This window comes from Camelina sativa, chromosome 10, assembly GCF_000633955.1.
Source record: "Camelina sativa cultivar DH55 chromosome 10, Cs, whole genome shotgun sequence".
Classification (NCBI taxonomy): domain Eukaryota; kingdom Viridiplantae; phylum Streptophyta; class Magnoliopsida; order Brassicales; family Brassicaceae; genus Camelina; species Camelina sativa.
Window position 1 is genome coordinate 2,309,590 of NC_025694.1, and position 17,704 is coordinate 2,327,293.

Genomic DNA, 17,704 nt, shown 5'->3' on the forward strand with positions numbered 1-17,704 from the left:
TTTTTTTTTTTTTTTTTTTTTTTTTTTTTTTTTTTTTTTTTTTTTTTTTAAATATGAAGACAGACAGAGAGAAATGTAGTATTTATTTATTTTATCAGCTGGATTGGATTTGAGAAGACGACGAGGCACAGCAGCCACTGCTTCCTTCCATTGAAGTTTGAACCTAAATTAGCTAAAGGGGTGAGGTTCATTTGGTAAGTAAAAAATATTTACAAGCCCAAATCATCTGGTTTACCTCTAGGCCCAAGCCCACGCTTTCGAACCGGAATTAATTAGCTGAGCCACGTCAGATTTTCCCAGTGCCAGCAGTAATGTTAAGAATTGAATTATCCGTTAATGGATAAAACACGCGTCACTTCTCGGAAGCGCAGCCGTCCATGGCAGCCACGCCTTCACTCTGTTCTGCTTCTCTCCGATCTCCCGTCTCTTCCCGGAGATTCTCTCCGAAGGTTCGAAAATCCAACGATCCTCTTCCGTTAAATGTCTTCCTCTCACCGTTTCCGTCTTCCGTCGCCACCGTCGGCAGAATTTTCCCGCGTTTTCCGGCGGCGAAGCAGCAGGTTGATCAGGATGATGAAGTTGGATTCGATCAACAGCCGTCACAGGAGCTGGCGATTGCGTCAGCGTGTTTGGTCGGTGTTCTCACAGGAATCAGTGTGGTTCTCTTTAATAATTGCGTTCACTTGCTTCGAGACTTCTCATGGGATGGGATCCCTGATCGTGGTGCTTCGTGGCTTAGAGAAGCACCGATCGCTACCAATTGGTTGCGTGTTATTCTTGTTCCGACTATCGGCGGTTTGATTGTTAGCGTCCTCAATCAGCTTCGGGAATCTGCCGGAGATTCTGATTCTAGTCTAGATCGAGTGAAGGCGGTGTTGCGTCCTTTACTTAAGACTGTTGCTGCATGTGTGACGCTTGGGACTGGGAATTCTCTGGGGCCGGAAGGTCCTAGTGTTGAAATTGGAGCGTCAATCGCAAAAGGAGTCAATTCTCTCTTCAATAAAAGTCCTCAGACTGGTCTCTCACTTCTTGCTGCTGGCTCAGCTTCTGGCATTTCCTCTGGTTTGTTTCATCTTCTATCATGTTCTAGTGATTTTTTATTGTTTTAACGTTAAGTAAGTCGATTATGTTTTTGTTTCAGGGTTCAATGCTGCTGTTGCTGGGTGTTTCTTTGCAGTTGAATCCGTTTTGTGGCCTTCTTCATCAAGTGATTCATCAGCATCACTTCCTAATACGACTTCAATGGTTATTCTTAGTGCTGTTACTGCTTCTGTGGTGTCCGAAATCGGTTTGGGTTCTGAACCTGCGTTTAAGGTTCCTGACTATGACTTCCGCTCTCCTGGAGGTAATATACAATTGAAAATTCTTATGCTTTCTACCTTCTCCTTTTGTGCAAGACAGAACCGGAAACCAAACTTATGAGATCTGTTCACTGATTTGCAGAACTTCCACTTTATCTTTTATTGGGTGCTCTGTGTGGTCTTGTTTCGTTGGCATTATCTCGGTGTACATCATCTATGACATCTGCTGTTGACAATCTTCAGAAGGATGCTGGGATACCAAAGGCTGTATTTCCTGTAATGGGTGGCTTAACTGTTGGTATCATAGCTTTGGTATACCCTGAAGTCTTATATTGGGGTTTTCAGAATGTGGATATTTTGTTGGAGAAACGTCCATTCGTGAAGGGCCTTTCCGCTGATCTTTTGCTTCAGCTGGTAGCGGTCAAGATAGCTGCAACCGCATGGTGTCGGGCTTCTGGACTGGTTGGTGGATACTATGCTCCTTCTCTCTTTATTGGCGGGGCAGCAGGAATGGCCTATGGAAAGTTTATTGGACTTGCTTTGGCTCAGAACCCCGAATTCAATCTCTCTATCCTGGAAGTTGCATCGCCACAAGCTTATGGTCTGGTACTGTTCTTATNTATACTTGTTCCGACTATCGGCGGTTTGATTGTTAGCGTCCTCAATCAGCTTCGGGAATCTGCCGGAGATTCTGATTCTAGTCTAGATCGAGTGAAGGCGGTGTTGCGTCCTTTACTTAAGACTGTTGCTGCATGTGTGACGCTTGGGACTGGGAATTCTCTGGGGCCGGAAGGTCCTAGTGTTGAAATTGGAGCGTCAATCGCAAAAGGAGTCAATTCTCTCTTCAATAAAAGTCCTCAGACTGGTCTCTCACTTCTTGCTGCTGGCTCAGCTTCTGGCATTTCCTCTGGTTTGTTTCATCTTCTATCATGTTCTAGTGATTTTTTATTGTTTTAACGTTAAGTAAGTCGATTATGTTTTTGTTTCAGGGTTCAATGCTGCTGTTGCTGGGTGTTTCTTTGCAGTTGAATCCGTTTTGTGGCCTTCTTCATCAAGTGATTCATCAGCATCACTTCCTAATACGACTTCAATGGTTATTCTTAGTGCTGTTACTGCTTCTGTGGTGTCCGAAATCGGTTTGGGTTCTGAACCTGCGTTTAAGGTTCCTGACTATGACTTCCGCTCTCCTGGAGGTAATATACAATTGAAAATTCTTATGCTTTCTACCTTCTCCTTTTGTGCAAGACAGAACCGGAAACCAAACTTATGAGATCTGTTCACTGATTTGCAGAACTTCCACTTTATCTTTTATTGGGTGCTCTGTGTGGTCTTGTTTCGTTGGCATTATCTCGGTGTACATCATCTATGACATCTGCTGTTGACAATCTTCAGAAGGATGCTGGGATACCAAAGGCTGTATTTCCTGTAATGGGTGGCTTAACTGTTGGTATCATAGCTTTGGTATACCCTGAAGTCTTATATTGGGGTTTTCAGAATGTGGATATTTTGTTGGAGAAACGTCCATTCGTGAAGGGCCTTTCCGCTGATCTTTTGCTTCAGCTGGTAGCGGTCAAGATAGCTGCAACCGCATGGTGTCGGGCTTCTGGACTGGTTGGTGGATACTATGCTCCTTCTCTCTTTATTGGCGGGGCAGCAGGAATGGCCTATGGAAAGTTTATTGGACTTGCTTTGGCTCAGAACCCCGAATTCAATCTCTCTATCCTGGAAGTTGCATCGCCACAAGCTTATGGTCTGGTACTGTTCTTATGTGGTTAATGTTTCAAAATTGTCTTCATCTCAGAGGCTCTTGATTGAGAAATGAAAAATATCATTCTTTCGGGTTAGTGGTGAGGAAAGATTTGCAGCTTCATTGCAAATAACCCTGTTCTTCTCATTGTTTTACAGGTTGGAATGGCTGCTACACTTGCGGGGGTTTGTCAAGTTCCTCTTACAGCGGTATTACTGCTATTTGAACTTACACAGGATTATCGTATAGTGTTACCTCTACTTGGAGCTGTAGGCATGTCTTCATGGATTACATCTGGACAATCAAAGAGACAAGAAACTAGAGAAACAAAAGAAACTAGGAAAAGAAATAGCCAAGAAGCTGTACAGACTCTGACATCATCTGATGATGGATCATCAACGAATAACCTTTGTGAAGTTGAAAGTTCTCTTTGCGTTGATGATTCACTCATCCAAGTTGAGGAGCTGCCACAAAGTATCTTTGTTTCAGAAGCCATGCGAACAAGATTTGCCACAGTTATGATGAGCACTTCTTTGGAAGAGGCGTTAACTCGTATGCTGATAGAGAAACAATCCTGTGCCTTGATTGTTGATCCAGACAACATCTTTCTTGGTCTACTTACACTTTCAGACATTCAGGAGTTCAGCAAAGCAAGAAAAGAAGGAAGCAAAAGACCCAAGGTATGGAGTTTGAATAGTCTGTTCTGGCCTGAAAATTCTGAAATAACTATTCCTTGTGGTAACATGATCAAATAATTGAAGCATTTCTTTGGCATAGGATATATTTGTTAACGACATATGTTCGATGAGTGGAGGAAAATGTAAAGTGCCGTGGACTGTTACACCTGATATGGATCTTCTCGCTGCCCAAACAATCATGAACCAGCATGAAATTTCTCACGTTGCAGTCGTTTCAGGCAGCATTAATGCTCGCAGAATACACCCTGTTGGGGTTCTAGATAAAGAATGTATCACTTTAACGCGAAGGTATACATGTATCAACCTTCCCTCAGTTTATCTGTTTTCCCTAGATAACCTTTTTATATATTTTAGATTGAACGTAACTGTCTAACCGAGTCTTCCATATGGCAAGAGTGTGTAGAGAGTCGGTATTACTATAACTTGGGCTGCCAGGTTTCCCATATTAGATGTAGTTGAAGTAAAATTAGTAAAAGTTCTTTTGGTGAGTAGCAATGTCCAGTTTGCTATATTCTCTTTATTCTTACTGTCAGCTGTATCTAGAACGAACAAGTTTCCTCAATTCATTTGAAACGTTTCTGTGCATTTCTGCTTTTGCTGTGTAGATGTTGCACTAGGGATGATACTAGTTTTTCTTAACTTTCTCTCTTGCTTGACCTGGCAGGGCTCTAGCAACCAGAATTTTCCTCGTCAATTCGCTGTATCCATAAACGAGCTTGCTTTGTAACTCTTCTTTAGCTGACTAGGGTGTTGTCAATATGTTCCTTCTGTGAGGTTCAGGGCCAATTTTGTTCTTTGTATAAAGAGATTTGGGGAGAAATAGTTGGCTGGTGCAGCATGGATGTTTGTCTTCTCCATCTGTTGATTGAAGTGGTGGAAGCTCCCATATCCCACCTAAGCTGTTGAGAAATCCAAAGGGAATGAAACATGGAACGTGGTTCTGAGAAAAATTCAGGAATTTTCTGAGACCAAAGATATTGTGCTCAGGTGATTCTACCAATCGTATTTTTTTACAGATTTGTTACTGTACCTTACTCAATATTTGTCTATTTTGTAAATTGCTTTCGGGCTTATATCATATTGAGAAAGTTTTGACTACTTGAAGACTGACAGTGTCAACAATTGTAAGGGTTTCCTTGTCCACTATTTTGTATTTTGAAGAACACTGGATTTTCTAGAAATCCAACGTTGAATTGCCTTTTCTGGAGTCTATTTCTCTCTGTGTTACCCGTAAGGGCAATGTTGATGTCTAACTATATAGAGATTTCTCCAAGAAACTCCCTAGAGAAAACCGTAGTCAGGCCATTGTATTGGTTAAACAACCATCTTAAAACCATTTAGGTAAAAAAGAAGCAACCCCACATGGCTTGAATGACCTACCTAATCTATACTTACCTCCAGCATGGTTTAAGCTAGTACCCTCTAGACACGCATGAATACAGATGCTATATAATCATTCGGGTGTGACTCTGTTGATACCGGAAAATGGATCAAGCAAAAGGAAAAGTCTGTGTTACCGGGGCTTCAGGCTTCCTAGCTTCTTGGCTTGTGAAAAGGCTTCTCCTTGACGGATATGAAGTTATTGGAACAGTCAGAGATCCAGGTTTTTCTATGCTTCTTGTTTCCTTGTTTTGCTCCGTTTTGGTACCTGTTTACTCAGATAGTTTTCTGTTTTGACAGGAAATGAGAAGAAACTTGCACACCTTTGGAAGTTGGAAGGGGCAAAGGAGAGACTACGGTTGGTAAAGGCTGATTTAGTGGAAGATGGAAGTTTTGATAACGCCATAATGGGATGCCAAGGAGTTTTCCATACTGCTTCTCCTGTCCTCAAACCTACCTCTAATCCAGAGGTATGCATGCCACTACAACTTTTTTCTTCCTGGTCATAGTATTATTGTTTGTGTAACTTTTTCTTTCTTATGATCTGATAGGATGAGATCTTAAGACCAGCTATAGAGGGAACCCTGAATGTACTCAGATCATGCAGGAAGAATCAGTCCCTGAAGCGCGTGGTTCTCACCTCATCCTCTTCAACTGTCAGAATCAGAGATGATTTTGATCCCAATATCCCTCTTGACGAATCAGTTTGGACTTCTGTGGAGCTCTGCAAGCGTTTCCAGGTATAGTAATTTGGAATAGTCTTTTATTTATTAACAAAGAACAGAGATCATCATGTCTTCTAGCTTACCCAAAAGTGAAAGTAGCTATTTTGGTCAACACAAAAATCATATTAGCTAACAGTTTGTGTTAATGCATTTCACAATTTGATGTACCATGGGTAAAAAGGTCTGGTATGCCTTATCAAAGACATTAGCCGAGCAAGCTGCATGGAAATTTTGTGAAGAAAATGGTATTGACCTCGTCACTGTTCTACCATCCTTCCTCGTCGGTCCCAGTCTGCCTCCTGATCTGTGTTCTACAGCTTCCGATGTCCTTGGACTACTGAAAGGTACTCTTTCTCATTAATTCTCTAAGCAAAAGATCACAGGACTCATTTTTTGGATCCAATACCCATCTGTTACAATAGCTTATAGAAACTGTCATTCAACACAACAGGAGAGACAGAGAAGTTCCAGTGGCATGGACAAATGGGGTATGTTCATATCGATGACGTTGCACGAACGCACATACTTGTTTTTGAACACGAAGCAGCTCAAGGCAGATACATTTGCAGCTCTGATGTCATCAGCCTAGAGGAACTAGTTTCCTTCTTATCCACTCGTTACCCATCACTCCCTATCCCCAAGAGGTCTGATTCTGACCTTTTCACTAAATTCTTTATGAAGCCTTATTAAATTTTGAAAATCACAGACGATGATATTTATTCTCTTTGAAAATTTCAGGTTTGAGAAACTAAATAGGCTGCATTACAACTTTAACACCTCGAAGATACAGAGTCTCGGGTTCAAGTTCAAGTCCCTAGAAGAGATGTTTGATGACTGCATTGCCTCATTCGTCGAGCAAGGCTATTTATCCACTGCGGTTCCATAACTCTTAGACGATAAAATATGTGCAAATAAGATTGGTCTGAGATAAAGTAGTAATGTCGCTTCACAATAAAAGAATGGAATTTGAAAACATGTCGACAAATGTTACAAACGATCTAATTTAACTTGTTTATGACCCAAATCAAAACATACAGATAGAAGATAAGGACGCTTAAAGATGAAAATCCCTCGAGATGAAAAAGTTCGAAATAAAAAAATTCAAAACATTTACTGTGACAGTACACAGGGAACATGTTTTAACTGCAAAGAGTGCATAGATGACGAAAGAAAACTACTTAGTAGCCTGAGCGATTATATTACTTATCGAACTGGCCTCTTCTTTTGCAACCTCCACCAGTTGATCCTTGAACATGAAAACAGAGACAGATCGTCATTTGTCAAGACAAAACTTACGACTAATCTTGTCATGTTGATGACTTAAGCAGAGAACTCTGTACCTGAGCAGATATAATCCTGGCTACTGTTTTCTTGCTCGACTCTTGAAGCTCCCCAGCAATCAAGAGCTCATCCAATATGTAATATGCCTATGATGAAATCAACAAGAAATCCAGAAAGTGTCATCAAGAAATAAAGATGCAGAGACTATAGAATCAATTGTTGAATGGCAGAATCCTGGAGGTTTGTAGTGTGATATTACCTTGTGGAAGTTAAAAATCAAATCGAGCTCACACACCTGAAGGTCATAATATAAAACAAGTCCTGATCAAAATCTAGATGTTCTGGGAAAGGTAAAAGCTAATGAAAAGTAGAAGTAGAGGTTCCAGGTGCTGGTATTATACTCACACTTCCAAAATAGCGATCGAGAATCTCAACATAGTGATGAATGATCTCAAGGACTTCTAACTCGTTATCCTCCTGATCAATGCACATGCAGAAGTAGAGACTTGCATATCTTTTGTAAACAACTTTGTAGCCTCTCCATTCAACGAAATTGCAGAGCTTGGGACCTCGATTCAGAATCACTCCACTGAGTTCTCGTATAACCTATCCATAGCATGTAAGATCAAACGTATGCTAAAGCATAACAACATGGGATTAAGCACACGATAATTTTGGTATCCCATACCTTAGATCTTTCCTTCTGTGCATAAGGAGAATACCATTTGGTGAGCCTTACCTTTCCTTGCCGGCTAACAAGAAGCACAAAATGTATCTGAAACCACACACAAAAGACCATGCGGATCCTTGTAAGATGAGGAGACAGAGCATACAAAAAGATACTTCTAAAACAATATATAGTTCATGTAAAAGACCATGCGGATGATCCTTGTAAATCAACAAGATAACTCTATGAGAAAGCCAACCCATGTGGATCAACCAACTAGCATCACCGTTTATGGCATCACATAACAGAAGCTAACATTATCTTAAGGTTTGAAGACATTGAGTTAATTAGGAGGATCAAATCATACCCCAGAAGCTAACATAATCAAAAACTATAAAGGTACCAAATTTCTATCTGCATTCTCAAGCATATCATATCACCATCCGAAACTACCGATCTATTCGTGCGCGACGATTGAGAGAATGTGGAAGGAAAAGCAGATCCAAGCGGAAATCGGATCAAACTAATTAACGAAAATAAGAGCCAATGGGAGATGCGAAATACAAAATCCAGGAGATTCGGAGGTGGTTACAGAGATTGTTACCATGATTTCGTAGCTCACTCAAGACGATTCAAATCTGTCGCAGCCAAATCCACAAGCTGAGATGATGGTGATGATCCCCTCCTCTCCCCACGGCAATAACTAAATGTTTTTTTTGTTTCTTTGCTCAAAACTGTGTCAAACAGTTGAGAGTGGTAGGGGTATAATAGTCATTTACAGTATTAAAAAATGGATTGCATTCCGGGTCGGATCCATGTAATGCGATCCGACTCTGACCCTAATTTACAATTTCTCTAATCATTTTTCTTCCATTATTACGTTTAACTTTCTTTGTTTAAATTTTACATTTTTCCGATTCGGATGATCGATTAAAACTACCGTCGTCCATTTCAATGTTGACTAATAATGAATTCTTAGCTTAATGAATATCCAAATTTATTTCTAAACCGCCATTAAATAGGTCAAAACACATAATTTAATTAGTATATTTTGTACTAGTGCCATTGCGTTACCACACACATACAAGTCCACATAATAATCATTTTTAGCTTCAATTCTTTTTTCTTTTATAAAAGCAAAAAAAAAAATCTAACTAAGAAAAAGAATCTTTGCAACTGGCAAAGATTAACGACCAATGGACAATAATGAAGTTATGAACACAAAACCTTTCACATAAAGCTAGTACCTATTTAGTTTGAAGTACACCATAGACCACCAGACTACACCATACCTTGGACTTGGAGAGAGGCATATTCTTTTGCACAGAAATCGTATGAGCAGTCCCTAAATTTCAAGAGAAAATCTGAAAACTCCCCTATATAAAACATTTTCTATTTTAATTTATTTTTAAATCGAAAACTAAGATAATTACAATCATATCCTAGTATAAATCCAGAAATTACCAAAAATACCTAATCCAACTTCAAACCCAATCGGATCTAGAGGTCTCATCGGATTTATCTCTACTTCACTATTTTTTTAATTCCAAAGACTACAACGGTTCTCTCTCTCTTCATGAAAAACTAGGAAAACTAGGGGATACTAATCGAGAGATCCTTTGCTCTCTTTAAGCGTTGTGTTGTTCGATCGATTGTGGTCAGTTATCGATTGTTAGCAAGATGGTGAAGACGAGGTGGACTAAAAAGAGGAAAATTGTCGAGAAAGAACAAGATTCAGGGACGGCGGAGATTTCTCAGCTGGCGGATCTCCCTGCGGTTGGTGATGGAGATGGTGAGGACGAAGTCAAAAGGAGTGATAAAGAGGATGAGGGAGTTGACTCAGAGACTGTGGGAGAAGAAGAGAAGGGAGTCGAAGAGGATATCGGAAGCGACGAAGGAGAAGAAGAGAGCGAGCCAGATCCCGATAGCGAAGAAGAAGTAGATTCAGACGCATCTTTGGGAGAGACCGATTCGGGCGACTCCACCGAGGAAATGGTACGTAGTACCGATTGATTGACCATGTAGAAGTAAGGAAAACATGTTTTTCTGGGTTTGTAATACTAGGATAACATAGTATAACTATTTGGGTTTGGAAAACTAGTATATCTAGGTATAACTATATGTATTGGAAAAACTTGGTTTTACTTGGTAGAACTATTAATTTGGTATAACCTGGTAATACTTGGGACTACTGTTTGTTGCAGGATGCCGATGATGATGAACCGATGGCACTACAACCTTTAAAAATGTACTTTCCAGCGGCGGAGTATAAGAAGAAGATTAAGTTAGGTACGAGGTGTTATGTAAAGGAACTTTTGACAACTTTTGAAAAATTGAAGCATCCGCTCACTACGTTTGAGAGGAATTGGTTTGAGAACCATCCACAGTTCAAACACATTTGGCACTTGCCAAAGGACAAAAATCACAAGGTTATGGGCATGTGGATGCTACTTCTCCGAACGGCATGGATTGAAAAGAAAAGGGAAGTTTGGTTTGTTGTTAATGGCGTGCCCATCCGTTATAGTATCAAGGAACATGCTTTGTTATCAGGATTCAATTGCCGCAACTATCCAATTGACTATAACAAAGTTGGAAGCAAGAACTTTGTGAACAATCATTTCAAGAATAAGAAGGTTACTCGTGAAGAAGTGAGAGAAAAGCTCAAAGAGATGGTACCTATGGAACGGTCTCGAGATAGGTTGAAGATGGTTGTCTTATACTTCTTATCCAGCATTGTTAAAGCACCGACAAAGACAGGAGAACAAGCAACAGAAATTGATGAATTTTTGCAAAATGCGGTTAGTGATCTTAATTTTTGTAAGACGTTTCCTTGGGGGAGATATTCCTTTAATTACATGCTAGAAGAGATTGCTCACACGATGGATCATTTCCATGGGACCGTCACTGAAGGTGTATTATGGCCGGTTGCAGGTTTATGTATTCCTTTGGAGGTAAGTAAAATATATTTAGTATTGGATGTTGCGTGTTGTTCTTATAATTGAAGTTAAGTCTAACTATATGTTTGTTGTGTAGCTTTTAGCATTTGAGGCGATTCAACACTTGAGGAGTCAATTCGTAGAAGATAATCCAGGAGCAGACGTTACATGTCCTAGGATGTGCAGGAGAAAGTTCAAGAAATGCGAACTGAGAGGGTTTCCTCTTGAGAAAATAAATGATGAACTTGGTACAATTAAGGTTAGTTTTTATAGTTATTATTAACATCCTATTTATCCTTTGCATTTGAATGAGTTTTGGGTAAAAAGTTTTAATCTTTATATGTTTGCAGGACATAGATAATATTGTAATACCTGAAGATGATAATGAGAAGTCTCTTCTGACAAAAATAACTGAAGAAGAAGAAGACGTCGATGATGTACATGATGTTGTTGTCAACAGTTGGATGCAACATTATGAAAGAGGATATCATGTCTGGTTTGAAAATATGTTCAATGACGATGTTCAGTCCCGAGCAGAAGTAGGGGGAGTAGGAGGGGAACCTGAGAAAGTGAACGAGGATCTTGCCTTGATTGAAGGACCGGTATACCCTAGTGTATCTGATTTGGTGGATCTCCTAAACTCCTTCAAAAATGAGATGGGAGAGAAGATGGAAGGAATTGTGGATAGGCTTAATGAGTGGGAAGAAAAAGCCGCAACATTGGGAGAAAGAGTTGCATCATTGGAAGAGAAATCGAAGGTAAGATTTGGTCTTTTTGGTAATACTAGAGTATAACAGTTCGTTGGTAATACTTGTTAAAACTAGATTATTTGATTGTAGACGCGTGAAGACAGTGGAGACCATTCAGACCTTACACCAGAAGGTACGACTGGTCCTGCAGACCCACCAACGAAGCGAATGACAAGGTCATCAAGAAATCAAGGGTGAAGACTAATCTTCGTGTTTTGTATGGTTTTTGTAAACCTTGGATGCTATGTTGTTTTGATTTTGTCTTTGGGAAACTTGGTAAAACTTAGTAAAACTATGTTGTTTTGATTTTGTCTTTGGGAAACTTGGTAAAACTATGTTGTTTTGATTTTGTCTTTGGGAAACTTGGTAAAACTTAGTAAAACTATGTTGTTTTGATTTTGTCTTTGGGAAATTTGGTAAAACTATGTTGTTTTGATTTTGTCTTTGGGAAACTTGGTAAAACTTAGTAAAACTATGTTGTTTTGATTTTGTCTTTGGGAAACTTGGTAAAACTGAGTAAAACTATGTTGTTTTGATTTTGTCTTTGGGAAATTTGGTAAAACTATGTTGTTTTGATTTTGTCTGTGGGAAACTTAGTAAAACTTAGTAAAACTATGTTGTTTTGATTTTGTCCTTCCTTCGTTTGGAGAAATCTCTTCGATGATGTGTGCACCACATGAACAAAAAGTAGGAATGCCGTAGTCACCATCACCATCAGCGTAGGCATATAATCCGTCGATTAGTTTTTTTGCTCCTTTTCATATCTCTGTAGTATAGATCCTCCTCATCCATGTTAGCAACCTTAATGAAATTTAGATAAGAAATGAAACAATAAGAGAGAGAATTGATGGATAATGTCGAATATTTCTAGAAGAGAGAATGGAGAGAGATCTCGAGAAAGTGATATAATATAATTTGGGTATTTTTGATTTTTTAGGGATTTTTGAAATTTTTGGGATTTTTGAATTTTTGGGGGATTTTGAAATTTTGGGGATTTTTGAAATTTTGGGTAATTTTGAATTTTTCAGAAATTTTAGAGAGGGAAATCAAAATCGAATTCTCTCAAAAATTTTACCCCTATGTGCGCCGTTTTTTCCCCACGTGCGCCGTTATTTCAATCAACGTAGTATTACCAGAGATTTTAGTTGTATCAAAGTCCCAAATAGTTGTACTTTTGATGTTTTACTATTTATTTAGTATTACATATCATTAACATTTGCTTTTCTAGTTTTACAATTGATTTATAGTGTTTAAGGTATGACAAATGGTGTTTTATGAAGTCATATTTGTAAAAAAATAATTTTAGTAACTTTGTCATCCTAAAATGCATATTATTACACAAGTGATGATTAAAGTATAAGGAACATATTGTTTAGTTTGCTTGATAACAACCTACTTTAATATAGTTTGTAATTTATTTTTGTTAAAATTCTTTATCGGTTGTTTATGATGTTTTCAAAGTGTTGTTTTACGTCGACTCAATATTTTTTCAATTTTTATTAAGGCATAATTCTTATTTTCAATCAACATAGTTTTACCAGTTGTACATGTTTTACCAGTTGTACATATTTTACCAGTTGTACCTGTATTACCAAGTTGTACCAGAGTATAACAGAACCAAAATATAGTATTACCAAGTTGCAACAGAACCAAAATATAGTATTACCAAGATGCAATAGAACCAAAATATAGTATTACCAAGTTGCAACAAAACCAAAATTATTAGACAGTACTACCATTCCCAAATATCAACCATTGGAGTCTTTGTCTAGGCCTCCTCTTATTTTGTGTCCTTGGCCGCTTTTCCTCAACCGATAGATTCCTTTTAATTTTATTTCTTCCCTGCTTGTTTTTCCGAGGCGGAGGTATGATTTTTTTGTTTTTGGTCTCATCTGGGACATCCCATTGCGACCTGTCTGGCACTAAATATATTGTCCTATAATACGCCATTACCCACAGCTCTGTCCAATAATATTTTGAACACAACTCGTGTAGTTGGAGCTCATGAGTTCTATCATCATGCCTTAAGAATTCGATAAAAGCGGCTACAACGTGTAAGCAAGGATACCTTTCAATATCGAACACCTTGCAACTGCAACTCTTCTGAAGCAAGTTCACGAAATAAGGCTTTCCATCACAATCGACGACATTGTATTCAAGTTCAAAACTGTTTAGCTCTGTTACAATCAATTTCTCAGCAACAAGCCATAATTTGTTGAGTATGTTCTCCACTAAAGGCACCAATTTGTTATCAATTGTTCCAGCCACAGAATCCTTCCGATGGTCATTAAACCATCTAGAAAACGTCGCTATGATTGTATCAAGCAGGGGTATTAGGGAGTACTTTCTTGCATCATTGAAGACATTGTTCATAGATTCCACACAATTGCTTGTATCTAAGTTGTATCTTTCTCCAGGAAAACAACACCTTGCCCATTTTTCTTTCACAATACTCTCCTCAAGATAAGCCGCAGCAGAAGGATATCGCGTCTTAAACATAATATATGCAGTGTTGAAATTAGCCACTGTGTAATGCCTACTCAACTCCATGAATCTCCAAGCGACTACGTCTTTGTTGACGTTTGAAACATGACTTTTTACATTTTGAGACAAATGCCAAATACAATATCCATGATGAGCCTGGGGATACACATTAGCTATGGCACCGATAAGTCTTTCATTTCTATCACTAATAAATACCAATTCGGAAGTGTCTAGTATAACAATTCTCAGCATCTCCAAAAACCAAGTCCAACTTTCATCTTTCTCACCATCAAGTATACCAAACGCTATGGGATAGTGGTGACGATTAGGATCTTGAGCCGAGGCAAAAATAAGTACACCACCATATCCATCTTGAGCCAAGTTGCATCCACAATTATTACTTTTCTCATTACTTGAAACCCTTCAATGCTAGCTCCCAAAACTATGAATAAATACTTGAATCTTTCCTTCTCATCCAATTCCACACGTGTTATTGTGCCCTCATTCTCCTTCTCTAACATGTGCAAATAGCAATACAACATCTTGTAGCTATCTTCAGAGCTACCGTGCAAATCGGTAATAGTTTGATTTTTTCCTCTCAACGCTGTCGAGTATGATATATTCACACCTAATTTGGTCTTCACAAGATCCATGATCATTTTAGGAGTTGGAGTTTCCATTTTTCTAGGAAAATGATCATGCAAAAGAGTTGCGACTAATTCTGGTGTTCCATGCCTTTTCACGATGCTGTTGGTTCTACTTTGACTTGCCCTAGAGCATGTATGCATCTTGGTGTACCTTCTAATCGAGAAAATATCTGTATTTTTAATCTTTCCGGCTCGTAAACGCCATTTGCACAGATCTTTAGTACATTTAAGCACCAAACGTACATGATTAGACTTCTTAATAAGAAAACCAAAACTGAGAGCAAATGCGCCTTTATTCACCACATCTTGTAATGCCTTCTTATTAGGAAATTCTTGACGGAGACTCAAACCCAAACCGTCTTCCCATGGCTCTACATACTGACTAGCTTCTACAACAGGTTGGGGCTCTACATATTCATCACCCATATCCGATCTAACTATATCGTTATCCACAGCTTCATCACAAGATACAATTCCATCAGTTTTGTTTTTACTACCATCAACCTCCTTTATCGGCTCAACTTGTTCTTTTTCTGCATACAAAGTGATGGCATTACATCCTACTTCATCACAGTTCATACCAGTAGAACTTTCCACCACTTTCGACACTTGCACGGGCTCTTCGAGATTAGTGATGACCTCCACATATAATATACATCTACGACTCTCCTTATCAATGGACAATAGATAAACTTGCATATCCTCATCGTCAGTAATAGTCCATGGATCCCCACTTCCCACCAGCAGTGCATTGTAAGTCAACAGAAGTGTAGCTTCACTTTCATCTAATGCAAGCTTCTTGTATATCCTAGCTTCTACCATCGACAAAGTTATCTTCTCAACCGATGTCTTCATCATTAAACTATACATGAGACCTTGACATTTAAAATGTATGATGACGCTCATTGTATCCTGCCAAAACAATACAAAACTCTGTTCAGTATTACCAAGTTCTACTAGTTATTACCAGTTTTGATAGTTGTACTACGTTGAATAGTAATACTAGTTTTACCAAGTTTTACTTATTAACTCGTTATACTATATAAAACAGTGATACCCAGTTTTACCAAGTTCTACTATCGCCACACATAAACAAATTAAATCGTTGCAAGTTCTCTAATCTGGAATTCACTACGATTCCACAAATGAAATCTATTTCTTGCTAATTCAAACTACTAATCGAACTAAAAACAATGAAATAACACCCAATGTACATACCCCAATAATGGAATTAAGCTCAATGCAGATTATAGAATTCCAGATTTACTTATCTGCAATTCACTACGAATCCACAAATGAAGAGAAGAACTTACTTGAAAGCGTCTTCAATGCAGATTCTGGAAGACACGGCGCCGATGGAGAAGAGGATCTCGAGGGGGAGCTTGACTCTCGCTTGACGGCCGTGGAGAGAGCTCGAACTCGATTTCTCGTTTTTTGTTTTTTATTTTTATTTTTCTTATTCAAATTTAATTATTAAAAATCAAAAATAAAAAAATAAGAAGGAATGGTAAATGTGTCCGTTCATATTACTCTCAATGGAGAAGGGATATGTAGATTAAAGATTGAGATAAGAGATTTTTGGTACAACAGAGTGGACTCGTGAGACTTCCTCTTCTTTTGCATGGAGGCTTTTCTTTTTTCTCCTTACATTTGTTTTTCTCAAGTTTCAATGTGTTTTTGAAGTTGACATCATAGAAATTAGGGTTTTTCTTCTTCTCCCAAAATATTCTTTCTCCTTCTTTGCGAGACAGTAGAATGTGGAAGTTCAGTTTTACTTAGCTTGGTTGTATACTTATGACACTCAAATTACACGACGTGTTATGACAATAATCGCAAGAGTCAGTTAAAGCCTAATATATGGATTATGGAACAATTAAACGAATTTTAAATTCATTCACTCCACATTCTTCACCTAAATTACCAGAACATGTTTTAGCTTTATAACACAATAGTCCAAGGCTCCAAGCAATCTCACAAAAATAATATCTTCCTTTTATAACACTAACTGATTCTATTCATAATAAACAAAACACACAAAAAAAGGAAAATTAAGCCTTCGTTTTCGTTTTCACTTTTCACACACCAAATTTTTTGTAAAAAAAAAAAAAAAACCCTAATATTGTAGATCGCAACCGCTATAGCTACTTTGAGGACAATTTTAAACGCACAAAAAAGTGTCACCAAAACGCCCAAACGCTAAAACGCGGGTCTAGCAACACCGCCTCCCCCGCTGGCTCCACCGCCGCTCATACCGAAAATATCTCCCCCTGAGAATTGAAAATTGTTCATATTCATTCCAAGATTATAGAAAGCGACTCCTCCTTCGTTTCTACCTCCGAGGTTTGTATCACACACTTGGGCACCACCACCCGTAACCTCCGACGACTGAGATGCCGCCGGCTGCACCCCGGTGGTTCTCGCCGGCGGAGTTTCTTCCTCTTCAATTGGTAACCTATCATAGACTGCGTTTGCAAACGAGGCAGCCATCATCACTACCGGACCCGAAGCAATCAACGAACCAGCCACATTCCCTCCTACCACTTGTCCTTGGCCCCCGGCTAGATACACCGTCAAACCTCCTGCTCCCGGCGGCGCAGGTGGCGGAAGCGCAGTCCCGGTCAAAGACAATATCTCAAACCTACCATGCAGAGTAATCACACCTCCACCCGCCGGAGCTGCCGGTTGGCGTATCGTGACGTTAGTGACCGCACCGGTTCCGCTTATAATACAAACGCCGCAGCCACGACGAGTTGCATAGGTAGAGACAGCCTCGGATATGTCCGAACCGGAGGTGACTTCAAGAACGTGAGATCTAAGGACGTTAGGACTATCTCTGGTTATAATCGTCGGGGGTTTAGGTTTGTTTTTGGAACCAGCAGGACGACCACGTGGACGGCGTCCGGAGGAAGAACCAGAGGCGGTGGCTGAGCTGGTTGCTCCACCGGTGGGAGTGGTCTCGGCCTTTGTATCGTCTGCTTCAGATCTGTTAAGTTCCATGTTATTTTGATCAGGTGGGGTTCTGGAATCTTCAGGTCTCTGTAGATGCAGTTCTTGCCCTAGAAGAGGGTGCATATAACCAGACATTGCTA

The 17,704-nt window shown here is 39.2% G+C and overlaps 4 protein-coding genes across 4 annotated transcripts; 2 read left to right on the plus strand and 2 right to left on the minus strand.

Annotated features, from left to right (window-relative positions):
- LOC104716589 (chloride channel protein CLC-e-like) lies at nt 352-4,892 on the plus strand. Its single transcript, XM_010433982.2, has 6 exons — nt 352-1,062; nt 1,142-1,345; nt 1,444-1,907; nt 3,207-3,728; nt 3,826-4,034; nt 4,411-4,892. Exons 1-6 carry the CDS (start codon nt 378-380, stop codon nt 4,454-4,456), a joined length of 2,130 nt encoding a protein of 709 aa, XP_010432284.1. The 5' UTR covers nt 352-377; the 3' UTR covers nt 4,457-4,892.
- On the plus strand, nt 5,046-6,826 carry LOC104716591 (tetraketide alpha-pyrone reductase 1-like). The gene is made up of 6 exons (XM_010433984.1): nt 5,046-5,349; nt 5,427-5,596; nt 5,678-5,866; nt 6,033-6,195; nt 6,303-6,495; nt 6,590-6,826. Exons 1-6 carry the CDS (start codon nt 5,232-5,234, stop codon nt 6,735-6,737), a joined length of 981 nt encoding a protein of 326 aa, XP_010432286.1. The 5' UTR covers nt 5,046-5,231; the 3' UTR covers nt 6,738-6,826.
- LOC104716590 (AP-1 complex subunit sigma-2) lies at nt 6,791-8,529 on the minus strand. The gene is made up of 6 exons (XM_010433983.2): nt 8,404-8,529; nt 7,821-7,907; nt 7,538-7,738; nt 7,392-7,427; nt 7,192-7,278; nt 6,791-7,097 (listed from the first exon to the last, which is right to left on the minus strand). The coding sequence occupies exons 1-6, from the start codon at nt 8,404-8,406 to the stop codon at nt 7,026-7,028; spliced, it is 486 nt and encodes a 161-aa protein (XP_010432285.1). The 5' UTR covers nt 8,407-8,529; the 3' UTR covers nt 6,791-7,025.
- Nucleotides 16,664-17,699, minus strand: LOC104716592 (AT-hook motif nuclear-localized protein 25-like). The gene has a single exon (XM_010433985.2). It carries the CDS (start codon nt 17,697-17,699, stop codon nt 16,812-16,814), a length of 888 nt encoding a protein of 295 aa, XP_010432287.1. The 3' UTR covers nt 16,664-16,811.